This window comes from Clarias gariepinus, chromosome 3 (assembly GCF_024256425.1).
Source record: "Clarias gariepinus isolate MV-2021 ecotype Netherlands chromosome 3, CGAR_prim_01v2, whole genome shotgun sequence".
Classification (NCBI taxonomy): domain Eukaryota; kingdom Metazoa; phylum Chordata; class Actinopteri; order Siluriformes; family Clariidae; genus Clarias; species Clarias gariepinus.
This window is the reverse complement of record NC_071102.1, coordinates 32,694,769-32,711,957: the sequence shown is the minus strand read 5'-3', so window position 1 is coordinate 32,711,957 and position 17,189 is coordinate 32,694,769. Positions and strand designations below refer to the sequence as shown.

Genomic DNA, 17,189 nt, shown 5'->3' with positions numbered 1-17,189 from the left:
TAGTTTTGACTCTGCAGGTGCGCCCTGATTTAACGATCATAATTTCATTTTTTATTCATTTGCTAAATCAAACACTCTACATTCAATAATATTGCACGCTAAATTAAGTATTTAACTGCTCTCCCCCCATGCGCACCCCCCCACCCCACTCTTTAGGTGAGTACTGGATTGACCCAAATCAGGGCTGCCATAAAGATTCTATCAGAGTATTCTGCAACTTCACGGGTGATGGGGAAACCTGCCTGCACCCGGATAAACAGATCGAAACGGTGGGTCCCAAAGCACAGTCACGTTTACCCAGCCTTGATTCACGCGCACCTACACACGTCTGATCTGTATCTCTATCATCAAAATACAGGTGAAACTCGCAGCCTGGAGCAAAGAGCAGCCGGGCAGCTGGTACAGCCGCTTCAGGAGGGGCAAACAGGTAAGAGTGTCCTGGAATACATGTTTATGTACCATAATTATGACCATAGTATGGTACCATTGTATGCATGTAACATTTGTTAAATACCATAGGTTATGTTAAAGCTCTTAATATTACATACAGTAATATGGTACTGACTACTATACCGTACCAGCAGTATGTACAAACATATCTAATATGGTACATTATGTACAAACATACCTCATTAGGTACCTGCTAAACTTTGATAGTTTTTGTGGTAAGTACTACAATGGTTATCAAAGGTCAGCAGGTTTATGGTAGCTACTGTACTGTGGTACTGTACTGTAAGTACCATATTATTTACTAAAGTGTCATGATACACACCATAGTACTACCACAGGACCCCTGGTTCTCCATAATGTCCCAGTAATGTCTGAAGTACCACGGTAACACTACTTGTACTATAGTTTACCGTGGTATAGCCCTCTTATATATCCTAGGCAAATTTTTTAAAGGTTGCAAGACTCTTACAGAACAGAATATCTCTTGGGTACAGGGCTTTTTATCAATGTGCTGAATTAGAAACTTTGCTAAGATGATAAATGTAATAACCTTTTTCATTTAACTTATAAACTAGCAGTGGTATTATTATTATTTCAGATTGAAGCCCATGTGCATGTCTGCCTGTCTTTCTGTACGGCAGAACTCTCTGCCTAACTTATTAATACAAAGAACTACAGATTTTTACCTTGCTCACGCTAAGTTGTACTTCTTTCGTCATCAGTCAAAAACACTCTGTGGTTAAAATAGATTATTATATTCGGCACTTAACTGTTCATAACATCGCGTTTACACAACATTTTGAATTGAGCGCAGAACACTGTTAGTTTAGGTATGTCAGTGCCTCACCTGGGACCACTGTGAATACGTTTGCTCTTACTCACCATGTTTTATCTCATAGTGGCTTTTTGCTTTAACATTACTGCTTTAATTAGAACCACAGTCTTGCAACATATGAGGCAAACTTGTTTTAAACTCCCTGCGGAAATAATAAACTATGGAACAATATACCATGATTTGTCCTTCCTCATGCTCTGTACTTACGGTTAACTAATTTTGATTGGCTCTGTTGATTGACACAAATGAACGCAAATGCACTTTAAGAGCAAAAGTGCTGTATTTGTTCCACAAAGCATTGGCTGCTGTGAGTTAATCTGGCAAAAAACTGCTTATAACAGCCCTTTTACTTAACATTTTGATTTAATTTATGGTGCAGATTTAACTTTAGGCAAATTCCAAAGGACTGGCAAAGTTTCATTAACTAATACATATTAGTTTAATTAAATATATAGAAAATTTTAAGACATACCGTATGGTACCCTGTTGGTCGAAGAAAGAGGGAGGAGGAAGGCGTGTTGGAAAGCAGAGAGAGAACTGGAAAGGCAGTAGTTTAGGAGTGATAGTAGGGACTTCGAATGTTGGGACCATGACAGGGAAGCGAAAAGATTAGTTGATATGATGCAGAGAAGGAAGGTGGATATACTGTGTGTCCAGGAGACCAGGTGGAAAGGTAGCAAGGCCAGAAGCTTAGGATCAGGGTTCAAATTGTTTTACCATGGTGTGGATAGGAGAAGAAATGGAGTAGGAGTTATTCTGAAAGAGGAGTTTGTAAGGAATGTTCTAGAGGTGAAGAGAGTATCAGATAGGGTGATGAGTCTGAAGCTGGAAATTGAAGGGATAATGTTCAATGTTGTTAGTGGTTATGCCCCACAGGTAGGATGTGAGTTAAAAGAGAGGAGAAATTCTGGAGTGAGTTAGATGAAGTGATGCAGAGCATCCCCATAGGTGAGAGAGTGGTGATTGGTGCAGACTTCAATGGACATGTTGGGGAAGGGAACAGATGTGATGAAAATGTGATGGGTATGTTTGGTTTTCAGGACAGGAATGTAGAAGGACAGATGGTGGTGGACTTTGCAAAGAGGATGGAAATGGCAGTAGTAAATACTTTCTCCCAGAAGAGGCAGAAACATAGGGTGACATATAAGAGTGGGGGCAGAAGCACTTAGGTCGACAACATCTTGTGTCGACGTTGTAATCTGAAAGAGTTTAAAGTGTTGGTAGGGGAGAGTGTAGCCCGACAACACAGAATGGTGGTGTGCAAAATAACCCTGGTGGTGAGGAAGGTAAAGAGGACAAAGTGGTGGAAGCTGAGAAAGGAAGAATGTTGTGTAGTCTTTAGGGAGGAGTTGAGACGGGCTATGGGTGGTCAGGAGGTGCTTTCAGTTGACTGGACAACTACAGCCAATGTGATCAGGGAGACAGGTAGAAGGGTACTTGGTGTATCATCAGGTAAGGGGAAAGGGGACAAGGAGACTTGGTGGTGGCATGAGGAAGTCCAGGAGTGTATACAGGGAAAGAGGCTAGCTAAGAATAAGTGGGACACTGAGAGGACTGAAGAGAGTAGACAGGAGTACAGGCAGATGCAGAATAAGGTGAAGGTAGAGGTGGCAAAGGCCAAACAAAGAGCATATGAGGACTTGTATGCTAGGCTAGACAGTAAGGAGGGAGAGGTGGATCTGTACAGGTTGGCAAGGCAGAGAGATAGAGATGGGGAGGATGTGCAGCAGGTTAGAGTGATTAAAGATAGAGATGGAAATGTACTGACAGATGCCAGGAGGGTGATGGGAAGATGGAAGGAGTACTTTTAGGAGTTGATGAATGAGGAAAACGAAAGAGAACAAAGAGTAGAAGAGGTGACTGTTGTGGAACAGGAAGTAGCAAATATTAGTAGAAGTTCAATTCAATTCAATTCAATTTTATTTGTATAGCGCTTTTAGCAATTTTCATTGCCGCAAAGCAGCTTCACACAGTCAAAAGAATTATTTAAGTTTGTATGAAATGTGAATTTGTATGAATCAAAATGGTCAGTTTGTCCCTGGTGAGCAAGCCGAGGGCGACAGTGGCAAGGAAAAAAGTGAAGGTGAGAAGGGCTTTAAGGAGGATGAAGAGTGGAAAGACTGTTGGTCCTGATGACATACCTGTGGAGGTATAGAAGTGCTTAGGAGAGGTGGCAGTAGAGTTTCTGACTAGTTTGTTTAACAAGATCTTGGAGAGTGAGAGGATTCCAGAGTAATGGAGGAGAAGTGTGTTGGTGCCAATTTTTAAGAACAAGGTAAGATGTGCAAAGCTGTGGCAATTATAGAAGTATAAAGCTAATGATCCAGACAATGAAGCTGTGGGAAAGAGTAGTGGAAGCTAGGTTAAGGGCAGAGGTGAGCATTTGTGAGCAGCAATATGGTTTTATGCCTAGAAAGAGTACATCAGATGCAGTATTTACTTTGAGGATGCTGGCAGAGAAGTACAGAGAAGGTAACAGGGAGCTGCATTGTGTCTTTGTAGATTTAGAGAAAGCGTATGACAGGGTGCCAAAAGAGAAGCTGTGGTATTGTATGAGAAGGTCTGGAGTGGCAAAGAAGTATGTTAGAGTGGTGCAGGACATGTATGAGAGCTGTAAGACAGTGGTGAGATGTGCTGTAGGTGTGAATGAAGAGTTTAAGGTGGAGGTGGGTCTGCATCAAGGATCGGCTCTAAGCCCCTTTTAGTTTGCTCTGGTGATGGACAGGATGAACAGATGAGGTAAGACAGGAGTCTCCATGGACTATGATGTTTGCAGATGACATTTTGCTTTGTAGCGAGAGCAGGGAACAGGTGGAGGAAAATGTGGAGAGGTGGAGGTATGCTCTGAAAAGCAGAGGAATGAAGGTTAGGTGCAGCAAGACGGAATACATGTGTGTAAATGAGAGGGACCCAAGAGGATCAGTGAGGCTACAGGGAGCAGAGGTAAAGAAGGTGCAGGATTTTAAGTACTTCCAGCGGTACAGAGCAACGGAGAGTGTGAAAAGGAGGTAAAGAGGCGGGTACAGGCAGGTTGGAAGTGTCCGGTGTGTTGTGCGATAAAAGAGTATCAGCGAGAATGAAAGGAAAGGTGTACAGGACAGTGGTAAGACCAGCGATGCTCTACGGCTTAGAGACAGTGGTGCTAAAGAAAAGACAGGAGGCAGAGTTGGAGGTAGCAGAGCTGAACATGTTGAGGTTCTCTTTGGGAGTGACAAGAATGGATAGGATCAAGAATGAGTTCATCAGAGGGACAACCCACGTTAGATGTTTTGGAGATAAAGTCAGAGAGGCCAGATTGAGGTGGTTTGGACATGTTCAGAGGAGAGATGGTGAATATATTGGTAGAGGGATGCTGAAGTTGGAACTGCCAGGCAGGAGGTCTAGAGGAAAACCAAAGAGGAGATTTATGGATGCAGTGAGAGAGGACATGAAGTTAGTTGGTTTGAGAGAAGAGGATGCAGAGGATAGGGTTAGATGGAGGCAAATGATTCGCTGTGGTGATCCCTGAAAGGGAACAAAAAGACAAAGAAGAAGACTATATGGTACCCTGTAAAAGTCTTGAGACACCTCATTTCTTTATATTAAATGAAATTAAATGATGTAGATGAAATTTAAGCAATGGGAATAACTTCTACTGTGTCAGGCTGCAGAGTGCCTAAAGATACAATACAATCAACAACCTTATTTCCCCTCTCGTCTGTTCCAACCACTTAGCGTTCATCCAGCATTATCAGTGTACTAATTACTGGCCTGATCATCTGTTAACATCTGCACCTGTTTCTCACTTGTTCTTGCCTTAAAGTACGTTAGAAGCTTTTTTATGCTTAAATGATTCATACGTCAATGTGTGGCTTAACAAAAAAAAAAAAAAAATTCTCTTGCCAAAAGTAAGAGACAAAAAAAAAATTTAACACAGTACTTTATATTTTCATATGAACCTGAAAAACTGGTTTAAATGAGTTGTATTAACATGAGCACACAGCTGCTACAGTGACTTTTCTGCCTCTGTTAAATGTATTACTTTGCATTACTTCCATGAGGAAAGCCCTAAATTATATAATCACGCAAAAATATGAAAAAGTGTTCATGTTAATTCGCTCATCTTAAAGACAAGAAGTATGTTCTGTACCGTTAGTACCTCAGCTTGTTTTGTTCTTCCATTCTCCGACTTTCCGACCTTCAGAAAACGAGGTACGACGCATATGTATTATGTATAATTACATATATTGAGCTATTATTATAGCCATCGGATCATTGGAGCATTATTAAATGTTTAATATGTAATTAAGGGAAGAGAAGAGGCTCAGGGATTATGCTGAAATCACGAAGTGATATGAATAACTCAGTGTCTGGCAGTAAATGGAATTAAAAAATAAAGAAATAAATAATGAATGCGGTCTTGGAGGAGGAATTAGTATGTGTCTGCGTTTCGAAGCCTCGGGCCAAACTCTTGTGAGTGCATATGAAATATCTCCATCAGTCCCAGCTCATTAAAGAAGAGTTCAGAGCTGCGGCGGAGACTTTGCTCACCACAAGCCTGTTCATATGATCTGACACATGCGACCTTGTCACTCAGATTTGCTCAGTCAGATGTCACCGTGCTCGTTTTATGAGCAGAAGATTGTGAGTCTCTTGAGAATAACCTAAACTCAGGAGTACTCCCAGGGTGCTCCATCAACCCACATCAGGATTGACTAATGAGCACCAACATTGCACAAACACATTAAAAACAGGGTCTGTTTGTGCTTTTCTCTGATATCCATGCACAGTTTAATGATGAACTGTGTTTACCCCTCCTGCAGTTCACTTATATAGACGCTGATGGCATCACCGTCCCTGTGGTCCAGCTGACCTTCCTAAAGCTTCTAAGCGCCACAGCCAGACAGAGCTTCACCTACATCTGCCAGAACTCAGCCGGCTGGTACGACGCCACCAGCCAGGGGCACCAGCACTCCCTGCGTTTCCGAGCCAGCAACGACGAGGAGATGACGCGTGACAAAACTCCCTTCATAACACCTCAGTACGACGGCTGCCAGGTGAGCTGTGAATGTAGCAAAGACGGAAAAAAAATAAGTATGTTTACATGGACAGTATGTTTTCATCCTGACTGATCATTAGCATTAAAGATTTAAACATGACATGTGTTTACATGCACAAAGTGTTGACGTGTATAAAGTGGTCCTGTCTGCTGTGTGGTCTTTAATCTGTCAACTTGGGGGTTAGACCCCTTTAGCTTCACATCTTTTCCGATAAATCCCACCTTCTGCGTCATGATTGGTTGCAACATTTCTCTTGTCTGTGATTGGTTAGGTGGCTTCACTATGTGTGAAATGTGTGCCAATCGTGCTCGTTCCTTAGCCAGAGACCCAGTGGATAAAAGTAAATAAGGGTGAGAAAGAGGAGTTTGTTCTCATGCAGTTTACTAATCAGGGTGCTTTTTAAGCCTAAAAGTTGCTCCTAGTGATTAAATTCTAAGAAAGTCCTTAGAATTATGCCACTTTCTTAAAAATTTCCCCATAAATTTAGAAATAAATCCTACTAAAGATAAAAATGATTCCTTAAACATATAAATGCCAAAAAAAAATTGCTAAGAGTAGAGAGGAGGACTTCTACTGTTTCTATAGCAGAGGACAAAATGACGGTAAGAAGAAATATTCTCCAAACACTAAACTTAAAGCTAAAAGTAAACACTGCTGTCCAATCTGGTTTTCTTGTTGTCTTACTCCCTCCCATCTCTCTTGGATTGTTGGCTACATACCATCCAAAGATGCAACTTAAATAGACTGTCCTGCAATCATTTAAATTGGTAAAAGGTCAGCCATTTTGCTCTCATCAATCTAAAATGAATTACAAGTAATAAAATCAGTATAAAAAATAAATGTAAGAACTTAAATATAGAAACTACTGTGTGGAAATTGGTTGCTTCAAAAGTAGAGATTTTCAACATTTGGCTGTTTAATTACCTTTAAGATATTTAGCCTATAACAGAAACTTTGCATAAAGTAGCCTGTAGTCATGATTATACAATTTCTTCATATACAAACATTAAGATTCCACTATCTGCTCTATTATCATGTATTCTATTTTCACAAAAAACACATTTCATGACCTTTAGAGAGGTTATTTTTTGTCAACCAATCACAGTCCTTGATTTGCTGCATCATCCCTAGCAATGGGAAAAAAAGCAGAAACAGTCGGTTCAAGTGTTTACATGGCTAATATTTAGCTGTTAAAGGATTATCAAAGGTTTACACAACGAACTCATTTTGATCAGACAGTCTGTTCTGATTGAGGTGTTTATATGGTGCACGCGATTTCTTCTCACAAAAGTTTATTTTATTTATTCTTATAAGAGAAAAACAATCAAAATGTTTTTATGGCAATAGGTGTTTACCTGTTGAATGGATCATCAAATGTTCAACACATCAAAATAACACAATTTGTCTGCAAATTATTTGCATTCTGTTTTATTTAAGTTATTAAACCTCTGCAAATGCTGCATGATCTCGGGTTATTTTGATGTATTGTGATGTCGTCATTTCCTTTAAATATACACTTTAAATAACAATAATTATATTTCGAATTTAGGAGTAATATTGTTAGCAGTTCACAAAAAAATGAAACAAAGCTGTTCATCTCACCAGTACATGCACCTGTAAGAAAAAAAACATAAACTGATTATTTTGCAGTGGTCTCTTTTTTTTTTCCAGAGCTGTATATCATACACATCACATATAATAATAATAATAATAATAATAATAATAATAATAAAAATAATAATAATAGTTGTAATATGATAATTTTATCATATCTTTGAGCACTCATAGTAAGACTATTAGTTATGTTGAAATCAGCACCAAGGACAGCTACGTCTTTATTTAACTAAATGCGATAAGATTAGCACGATAGCGTCGAATTCATTTTATCTGATAACGTCTGCGCCACCTCAGATCCAGTCTGCAGACCAGCGGTGATTTGTACGCTTCTGAAGTAAATGTCATTTTCACGTGCTTCTTATCTAAATGTCATTCTGTTTACTTTATCTTGTTTACTCGGTAACAGATCTGTGTTCTTCTGATAAGCAAGAGAAAAGATCCTTTGTTTATTTATTTATTTTGCTTTTTTTGGGGGGAGCCATTATTCAAATTTTAAAGCACAGTAATCCACCAGGTATTCCAGTCTCTCTCTCTCTCTCTCTCTCTCTTTCTCTCTCTCTCTTTCTCCATCTCTCCCGGTCTCACAGAGAGACCGTCTGTGAAACTTCCTGCAATCCCCGCTGTAATTTGAACTCAGCATGACGGCGTGTTTGCACAAAAAAAGCGAGTACACAGCCGCAGTCGATCTGAATCTTGAAGAGAGAAAAGATATTTCAGGCGCTATTCTGCGGTTTTAACCAAGCGTGTAATTATTCTTGCTATCTCTTTTCTCTCTCGTTCTCTCTCTCTCTCTCTCTCTCTCTCTCTCACAAAAAAAGATGGCAAGTAACAAGACACAAGCTGTGTTTTTTTTCCGTTTCAAACATCTCGCAATTAGAGAGAGAGCGAGCGAGAAAAAGAATTTCTGAAAAGAAATTGCTAATGCAAAATGACTTAATGGCAAAATGGCAGTACAAGAGATTGAACTACCCAGCGTGCACCGCTCTTTTATCCAATGAGGTTTTTTATTTCTTTATTTCATCCATCATGTCCTTGATAGACAGTTAAGTTTATATAAATAAAGAATATCACGCTTGGATGTTTGCTTTAATAAAAAATAAATAATCTGTTGTATGTGCGTTTACAGCATACGGAGCCTAATATTACACTAATAATCAGAATAACAGCTGAGTTAAAAGAAATCGTGTGCATCATGTAATCACCTCAATCAGAGCAGATTGTCCCGACTTGTCACTGTCATCTTTACTTTTATCCACTGGGTCTCTGGCTCAGGACGAGCTCTGATTGGCCCACCACACACATACAGTAGATGAATCATACAGTAGATGAAACTTAATTCTTGCAACCAATCATAATGCACAAGGTGGCATTTATCGCATAAGGTGCTAGCTAAAGGGATCTAAACCCTAAGTTTAGAGAATGAGCACCTCGTAGCTGGTATGCAGAAATGTTTGATTGAGCACCTCGCAGCAGAAATGTTATAGTCTGATTAAACGCTTTGAGCATGAAAACACACATCTTATCAGATCATCGTCCATGTAGACAGATAATCTTTAATCCAAATGATGTCAGTCAGAATGAAGAAGTATTGTCTATGTAAATGTACCCAGGATGTTTCCTAACGAAATATAAAAAAGGTATTATATATCAAAACTAGGGCATGAGGTGGGGTACATCTCGGAAAGTGGACCAATCCATCGCCGGGCACACATCCATGCTCACACGCTCATTCATACATTACGAGCAATTTGGGAACGCCAATCAGCCTAAACTGCATGTCTTTGAACTGTGGGAAGAAACCGAACAACCCGGAGGAAACCCACCGAGCGAGGAAACATGCAAACTCCATGCACACAGACCCGAGGCAGGAATCGAACCCAGAACATGGAGAAGAGGAGCATGTATATGAACAAAGCGACACCTTTGACAAACCTGTATCTGAGCAGGAGTGTTTATTTTACATATAAATAAAAATCCAGCCTTTTGGCTTTTTTCCAGTAAACAATCCAAATTCAGGAGATTTTACGTTTTATAAATGTTTTCACAGAAATGTAAATGCAAAAGCTTCTTTGTTGCTTTTTTTTTCTTTTTCTTGGGAATACTGAGTTTTCTGTTCCTGCAACACTCCTGTAACGTTATACTTAGAACATGTTTTATCAAAACCTTTGCTCAGCTGTGAGGAAATATAATCTGGTTGTTGCCGTTTCATGAGTATACTAGATGAGGTGATTCCACACATACAATACACTCGTTCATACTTTTAAAGCAATTTAGCGTCGCCTAATGAAGGATTTAACCAATCATAGACGAGAATGAATTCTTGTAACCAATCATAACACAGTAAAGATGTGAAGCATGACCTAATCTCAATGTTGGACAAATGTTCTACTACTTCTGCTTTTTCTGTTATTTTTCTAGCAGATGAAACACCTCACAGCGAGCTGAACCACTTATTCTAGGGGAAAAAAAGAACACCACATTTGTTCCATTAAAAAAAAAAATCCATCATCATTTTTTTTTTTTTTTTTACCATTGCTAGACCTATCATCCACTCCAGTCAAATTTAGAATTGTGTGTGTGTTTTTTAAGGTGGGTTGTGGCAGGATGGTGGTAGCTTTTTCGTATTTATTCCTATTTACAAAATCCACATAAAAGAGCTGAATAGAGCTGGACCCTATCCCGACTAAAAAAAAAACAAGACACAACACGCAGACATGTTTAGAGCAAGCGTTTTGATTTGTGTCTTATTTCTACTAACTGAGTTGTGTCGTGTTCCCTTGCAGACGCGCAAAGGCCAGGACAGGACAGTGCTGGTGATCAACTCTCCGAGATCGGAGCTGCTCCCCGTCATCGACGTTTCCGCATCAGACTTCGGGAACACCAACCAGAAGTTCGGCTTCCAGCTCGGACCTGTGTGTTTTAACGGTTAACCAATTGACTGAAGCAATTGGGACTCGTGACTTGGTCTGCACCACACGCAATATTTATTATTTTTATGTAGAGTGCATGCTGTGGGCGGTACTGTGGCATGCATGTTTTTGTTTTTTTGTTGTTGTTGAACTTTTGTGAACAAGGATCGACCCTTGTGGAACCAAGCAAAGCAGAACTTTCTGTGTGTGTGGACATTTAAAAAAGAAAAAAAAAAAGAAAAAAAAACTCTTGTTTATTTTTGTCTCTGCTCGTCTGCAATGTGGGAATGAATTAATAAGCAACCTCTAATTGAACCTGATACTGAGAGACAGACAAACACATACTGTACACACACTCACACACACACACACATTTGTGTAATTCACCCCCACATGGGCCACACAGTCCGCAGTATAGCAGGCAGACTTTATCGTACGTAATTCTTAATTAATTCGGCACTTGAGAGATTGGCAACCACGTCGAGGAGTGCGTCTTTAAATCTTTTATTTTCTCTTCGCCTCGACCGCGCTGCTGTGCCAAAGGAAGCGTTTATACCTCAGAACAGTTTTGACAAGGAAACAACGCCCAGATCTCGTTAATTGTTCTCTTAGATGCTTTCTGTCACTCATCAGCTTTGCAGCGCTGCTCATCTTTAATCAGTGTGTCATAATAAATAAACAGCATTGTACGCGGCTTGTGCTTCAAGCAGGGTGGGTCGTGCAGAGCGGATTATTAGGACGAACCGTAGCCTTTTGACATAGGACGCAGGCTGCTGGTGTTGTTTCTTCAGGTCGGGTCATATGGTTGGCATTTTGTTAGTCTGTTTCATTTCTAAGCAGTAGAGAGATCTGCATGGGGTCTAGAGTTCAATTAGTAATGATGAGTTTACTGCTCAGTGTTGCTCTTCTCTGGTACATGGTTTTATTTTATTCTTTTTTCAAATACATTAATACATCTTAATTTCAGTCCTGGGGTTGTATTACGAAAAACAGTCCAACTTCTAAAGATCTAAAGAGTTCATGACAAGGTTGAGGAACCGTTAAAGATTGTCTATGACAAATGTTCCTCTTTCCAGCCAGGTCTTTTTGAACCCGCTAAGATGATTCGTATAATTTCTCTCCTATCTTAGCATCCAATCGGTAGAAATTCAAAAGATGCAGGAAATTGATGTCTGATGCTTATTGTCCAGTGTCTTGGATTGCTATCACCTCTGGTCATAGTGACACATTGTATACCAAAAGAGAAAAAAAGAGAGACAAATACAGCATGTGTACTGTAGATGCTAGGTAGAACTGGTTCATGAATGAACCAAATAATGAATGAAATATAATCAACCCTACAGAGACTGGGGTTCGAATGTCGACTCCGGTTAGTCTGTGCAGCAAGGAAATCTGCAACATGAAAAGAAATCCTAAATGATTTTGTTCAGTCTAAAAATAAGATAAGAAGCTAGTAAATCACTTTTAAAGCAGGATAATTAATCTCATATGTCCAGGTCTAAGAGTTAAAATCTTGGCAAGCACAGAAAAATTTGCATTATATGATTTTAAATCTTGGCAAGTTTAGAACAATTCGCACTGGCACAGTTTTGACTTTCACAAGTGCTTGGATACGATCGAGGTAGAACGTTTTCTCAGTCTGCCGGAGCCTTGACTGGTCTGTATGCTTCGTGTCTGAAACGCTGGTCTTTCAAGAACTCCGTTAATGTCTTTTCCAAACATGTGGAAATGGCTTGGCGTGAGATCAGGACCACCAAGGGCGAAGTGGCGATGACTCCCAGGCGAGTTCCTGTAATGTGCAGGTGGTGGTGGTGGTGGTGAATGATTGTGTGTACAGTTCCCACATGATTCAGGTGTTCCACTCACCAAATGTTCAGTGGAACGACTGCAGTGGTATCCGAGCCACTTTGGTTCGGATCGTCATTCACGGACATTTTTGAAAATGTTTGCACCATTTAAATGTTTTCCTGCAGCTAAGAGACTCATCACCGTACTGTGCTTGTGGTCTCCTGTAAACAACAATCGCGTTTATGTCTTCATTCACTAGAAATTTCATTACAACGCCCCCTCCTGAAACCAAAATAATAGTTAAAGTGAATTTCTTTCAAAGATTAGGAACTTTAGGAGATTAGGAACCGTAATCTATCTAAGTAACACTTACTAGTAGGGAACTGGCGAAATATTATAAATGACTGTGTGGTATGAGTTATTGTCACCCAAAAGTTCATTCTTTTCCAGTAACACATCTTAAAGTGATTTATCCCTCCCTGCAACACAGCGGTCCACCAATTATGCACTTTTATGCTGTAATGAAGAAGCTAAAAACATTCGTTCACTTAGCAGGCTCTCATTTAATCTCTGCTTAAGATAAAAATTTAATTTTTAAATAGCTTATACAGGAAATTTTATGCAAATTGGCAGAAAACTGACTAACATCAAGCACTGACGCTGGAGATTAAATGTAAATTAAACGCTGAAATGGTGCATTAATGTCCCGTGATTTGCCTTGCATCAGAGCTGGGGAAAGGGTTCAACGTTATTAAATAATTTTAGCATGGAAAGTTACAGCACTTGAAAGAATTATGTTTCTCCCTTTTTTTCAGCTCGTCTTGTACACGTTGTAAACGCATCGATTCGGGACGTTTCTGTAATGCGACCCCTTGTTCACGGATCATGCTTGGATTTTTGTTCACATCCTTCGCCAAATGATTGTGTAAAAAAAAAAAAAAAAAAAGTACATTACTGTGGTGCTACACATTTTGTCGTTGTTTTTTGTATTAGTATTACTAGTGTTTTTTTACGAGGGCTGTACCAAAAGTAATGCAAAAGCGACCATAATGTTCATATTAACATAGGCTCTAAAGTTTTCTTAGTATACCTGCTTCATGTCTGAAACGCTGGCCTCCCAGGAACCCCTTTAATGGATCATGTGGAAATAGTGACATAGGTTTTTCACATTGCACATTTTGGTAGAGTAACACAGCGCGGTCTCCATCACGAGCCATGCATTTGCACCGGCATTGAACCCGACTCTCAAATCCTCTTTGAAAATCCCATTAGGCCCAGTTGATGGTCTCCCAGTGCGCTACAGAACGCTTTATAATGATGACACCATCGATGTGCACAGATAGATGAAGACGGGGAAACCAACATCAAAGACAAACCACTTTTGCATTACTTTTAGTACAACCCTTGTAATTTTTACTATTTGTGCCATGTCCTGAGAGGACAAGACGGAGAGACGAGGAAGAAGAGGAGCTCGATGGTGCTCAGCAAACATCTGAGAGCTTATTCTGGTGCTAATCCTTGCTTTAACATAACATTCAGTATCTTATTTGATATCAGTCCGGGGCATGGCATTGGGTGAAGTGGAAGCGTTTAGCCTTTTATGATGACAGCCTTGGATATATTTCCCCAACTCTTCCAGTCTTCATTGTATGTATAGTATGTGGGGTACTAATTTGATATCCTGTACAGTTATTTGAATAAGAAATAATTGCTTTCTAAATGAGAAAAAAATGTGTATGTAAAATGTATTTGTAAAAATCAATAAGTGGAAAATAAACGAAAAAAAAAAAAGTCAGGAAAAAGGAACAGATTTTTTTGGGTGGATGGTTTGGGGAGATAAGGGGGAGAGGTATTTGGAAGAGGATCAGAGACTGTGATATTTTCTCTAAAGACAAGAGACAAGTCTGTGTCTTCATTAACTGCTACCGCACTCGTTTTCTCTTTCTGTTCTTTCCCTCTTCCCTTTTTTTTTTGCTTCTCCGTGTGCTTGTAATCAGCATCACTTCCCACCTTGCAGATGTAATCAACTCTGATTCACTCCCTAGTTTATTTATTTCAATTAACTTTTGTTTCTGTCCCCAGGAGAGCGACAGAGAAGAGAGGGAGTCAGACATACAGACTAGTGTGTGTGTGTGTGTGTGTGTGTGTGTGTCTGAGGAGTATGTGTTCATGCGTGGGTAATGAAAGAGCTCTGGATTAGAAATTGAGCCAGTAAGAATTAACCATACCTGTGGAGAAACATGATGAAATATGGAAGGGAATTAAATCTTCCTCCTACAGCCTGTCTGGCTGTCTCTCTGCCACACACACACTCTCGCACACATGCGCCTGTCTTATCCTTTTGAGGACCTTAACACAATTATTATGTCAGCTTATTAATGCTATTCTGCACCTAAATCTAAATCTAACCTTCAACTCAGCAAGCCAAAGGAAATATTTCAGCTCTTTACAGTTGAACTCTCAGGTAAAAAGCGTGTCCGAGCCTTTCAAGATGTTTGAAGGTGTGAATCAGAGGGAGACTCGATTCGATGCGATTTGATTCAGAAGCACTAAGGTTTATCGTCTGATTTTTCAGCTTTTTGAAATATCACATATTTAACAAACACTGAGATGCTGTGTAACTGGTGTTGCTGATTGTTTAAACGTCATGGCTTGTACAAAGTGATAATGCTCCTCTCCATGCTCCAGTCCAGTTTTTGCATATTGCACCAACCACAAATAAACTCAAAAGAAAAGGACGAAGAAGAAGAAGAAGCCAAGATCATACATCAAACAAGAGTATTTTGCAAGTTATTTGTAAAAGATGAAAATGGTTTGTATTTTTTGCCAAAAACTTTTTTTAAGAATGAGTATTTTTAAGAAATGTATAAATTTTTATAATTAATTGCCATAAATGTACCCAGATAATCATTAAAGTGTGAATTATATCTGTCATTAATTTAACAAATCACATTGACCAACAAAAGACTGATTAAATTGCATAATCACACAACTTTATTAAAAACTAGCATCAGTACCCGTCCTTTACGGTAAATAGTTTGTAGAAATAATAAAAAGGTTAAAGCTAATAATAAGCTGATCAGCATGTGGCACATACTTTAACTGATCATAACCTTCCTTTTACTTAGACTTTTGATTTAATTGGCAATGTTTAGTTTTCATAGTGTACGTGCCATTTTTTGAGTTAAGCCATGTTGTGTCGCGTTTTCGTGTTTGTGTAATGCAGATTGTGGTAGAATAGGTGCATTACATGGTACCATACAGTACATACATGATGAACTCGTTGGGTGACACATACTACCATGACCACCTTTAGCGAAAAATTATATATTTATCCAAAAAAGGGCAAGATGATGTGACATAATCTGGCAAAAAAATTGCTCATAAATTTTCTTCTACTAAATGTTTATTTCATTTATGGTGCAGGTTTAACTTAAGGCAAATACCGAAGGACTGGCAAAGGTTTATAAAATTCTGTTTGGCCAGTTTTGCATGACCCCGTGACAAAATCTGGCTGGACAGACATACAGACATACAGACATAAAAAAAAAATTGTGGTTTGATTGTGGTAGCTTACAGTAGGTGCATTACATGGTACATACATGATGAACTCATTGGGTGACACATACGTACAGCCACGACCACCTTGACTGTGAAGTTTATCATGCAGAGCATGAGTATAATGAACTTCTACAAATGAACTATTTTTTAATGAACTTTAAAAGATACCAATTCAATTTAGCTTATCGAGACTACAGTAGCTTCATTTAAGTCTTAGGGAATGCATTTGTGCAAGAAACGAGGGTTGTCGAAGTTGGCCCAAATTATTCAATTCAATTCAATTCACATTGACATTTATTAATTGACATTGCCGCAAAGCAGCTTTACACAATCAAAAAATTATTTAGGTTTGTATGAAATGTGAATGTGTATAAATCAAAATGATAAGATTGTCCCTTTTCTACAATTATCTACATTGTCCTCGCCTTCTGGGTGTACTTCACTTGTAGGTTTGTGTGTAACCACCACCAGTGGTGTCACTCATCACTTAAGTAGAAGTATAGATACTAGGGTTTAAAATGACTTCTTTAGAAGTTGAAGTATCAACTCAAGCTTTTTACTCAAGTAAAAGTGTAAACGTACTGGTTTCAAAACTACTTAAAGTATAATAGTAAAAGTAATGTGAGGGGAAAAAAGCATTAAGGATAAAAGCTTAGGCTGTGCCACGGGCCTACTGTATATACTGCACTAACACCTCATAAAAAAAAGAAAAATGTGTTGTTGTTTTTTGTTGTGTTTTTTAACGGCCATAGTGATTTGGGATACTGTATATGGCAATTGAAAAATAATGCTTTTTAGTACAATGCAAATACATTAAAGAACCATATATGTGTACTACTGAGCATTAACATGTTTTATGGAGAAGAAGATATTGTGGCGGGGGCGGGGTTTCGCTTGGGAACCATCATGCTTTGCGGGATGGGGCTGTTATGTGTTCACCTTGTTGGGAAAAGGTGTTTGGGTTAGTGGTTTCGGCCAGGGGTGTGTGTG

At 39.2% G+C, this 17,189-nt stretch overlaps 1 protein-coding gene across 2 annotated transcripts in view; it reads left to right on the top strand.

The window, feature by feature from the left end:
* The window catches only part of col5a3a (collagen, type V, alpha 3a), a 94,456-nt gene extending 82,473 nt beyond the window's left edge, over positions 1 to 11,983 (top strand). For both annotated transcript variants that reach the window (XM_053491607.1, XM_053491606.1), the window contains 4 exons: positions 157 to 269; positions 359 to 427; positions 6,088 to 6,321; positions 10,725 to 11,983. In XM_053491607.1, coding sequence (XP_053347582.1) covers positions 157 to 269; positions 359 to 427; positions 6,088 to 6,321; positions 10,725 to 10,871 — 563 coding nt within the window. In that variant the 3' untranslated portion in view covers positions 10,872 to 11,983. The remainder of the gene's footprint in view (positions 1 to 156; positions 270 to 358; positions 428 to 6,087; positions 6,322 to 10,724) is intronic.
* Positions 11,984 to 17,189: the final 5,206 nt, after the last annotated feature.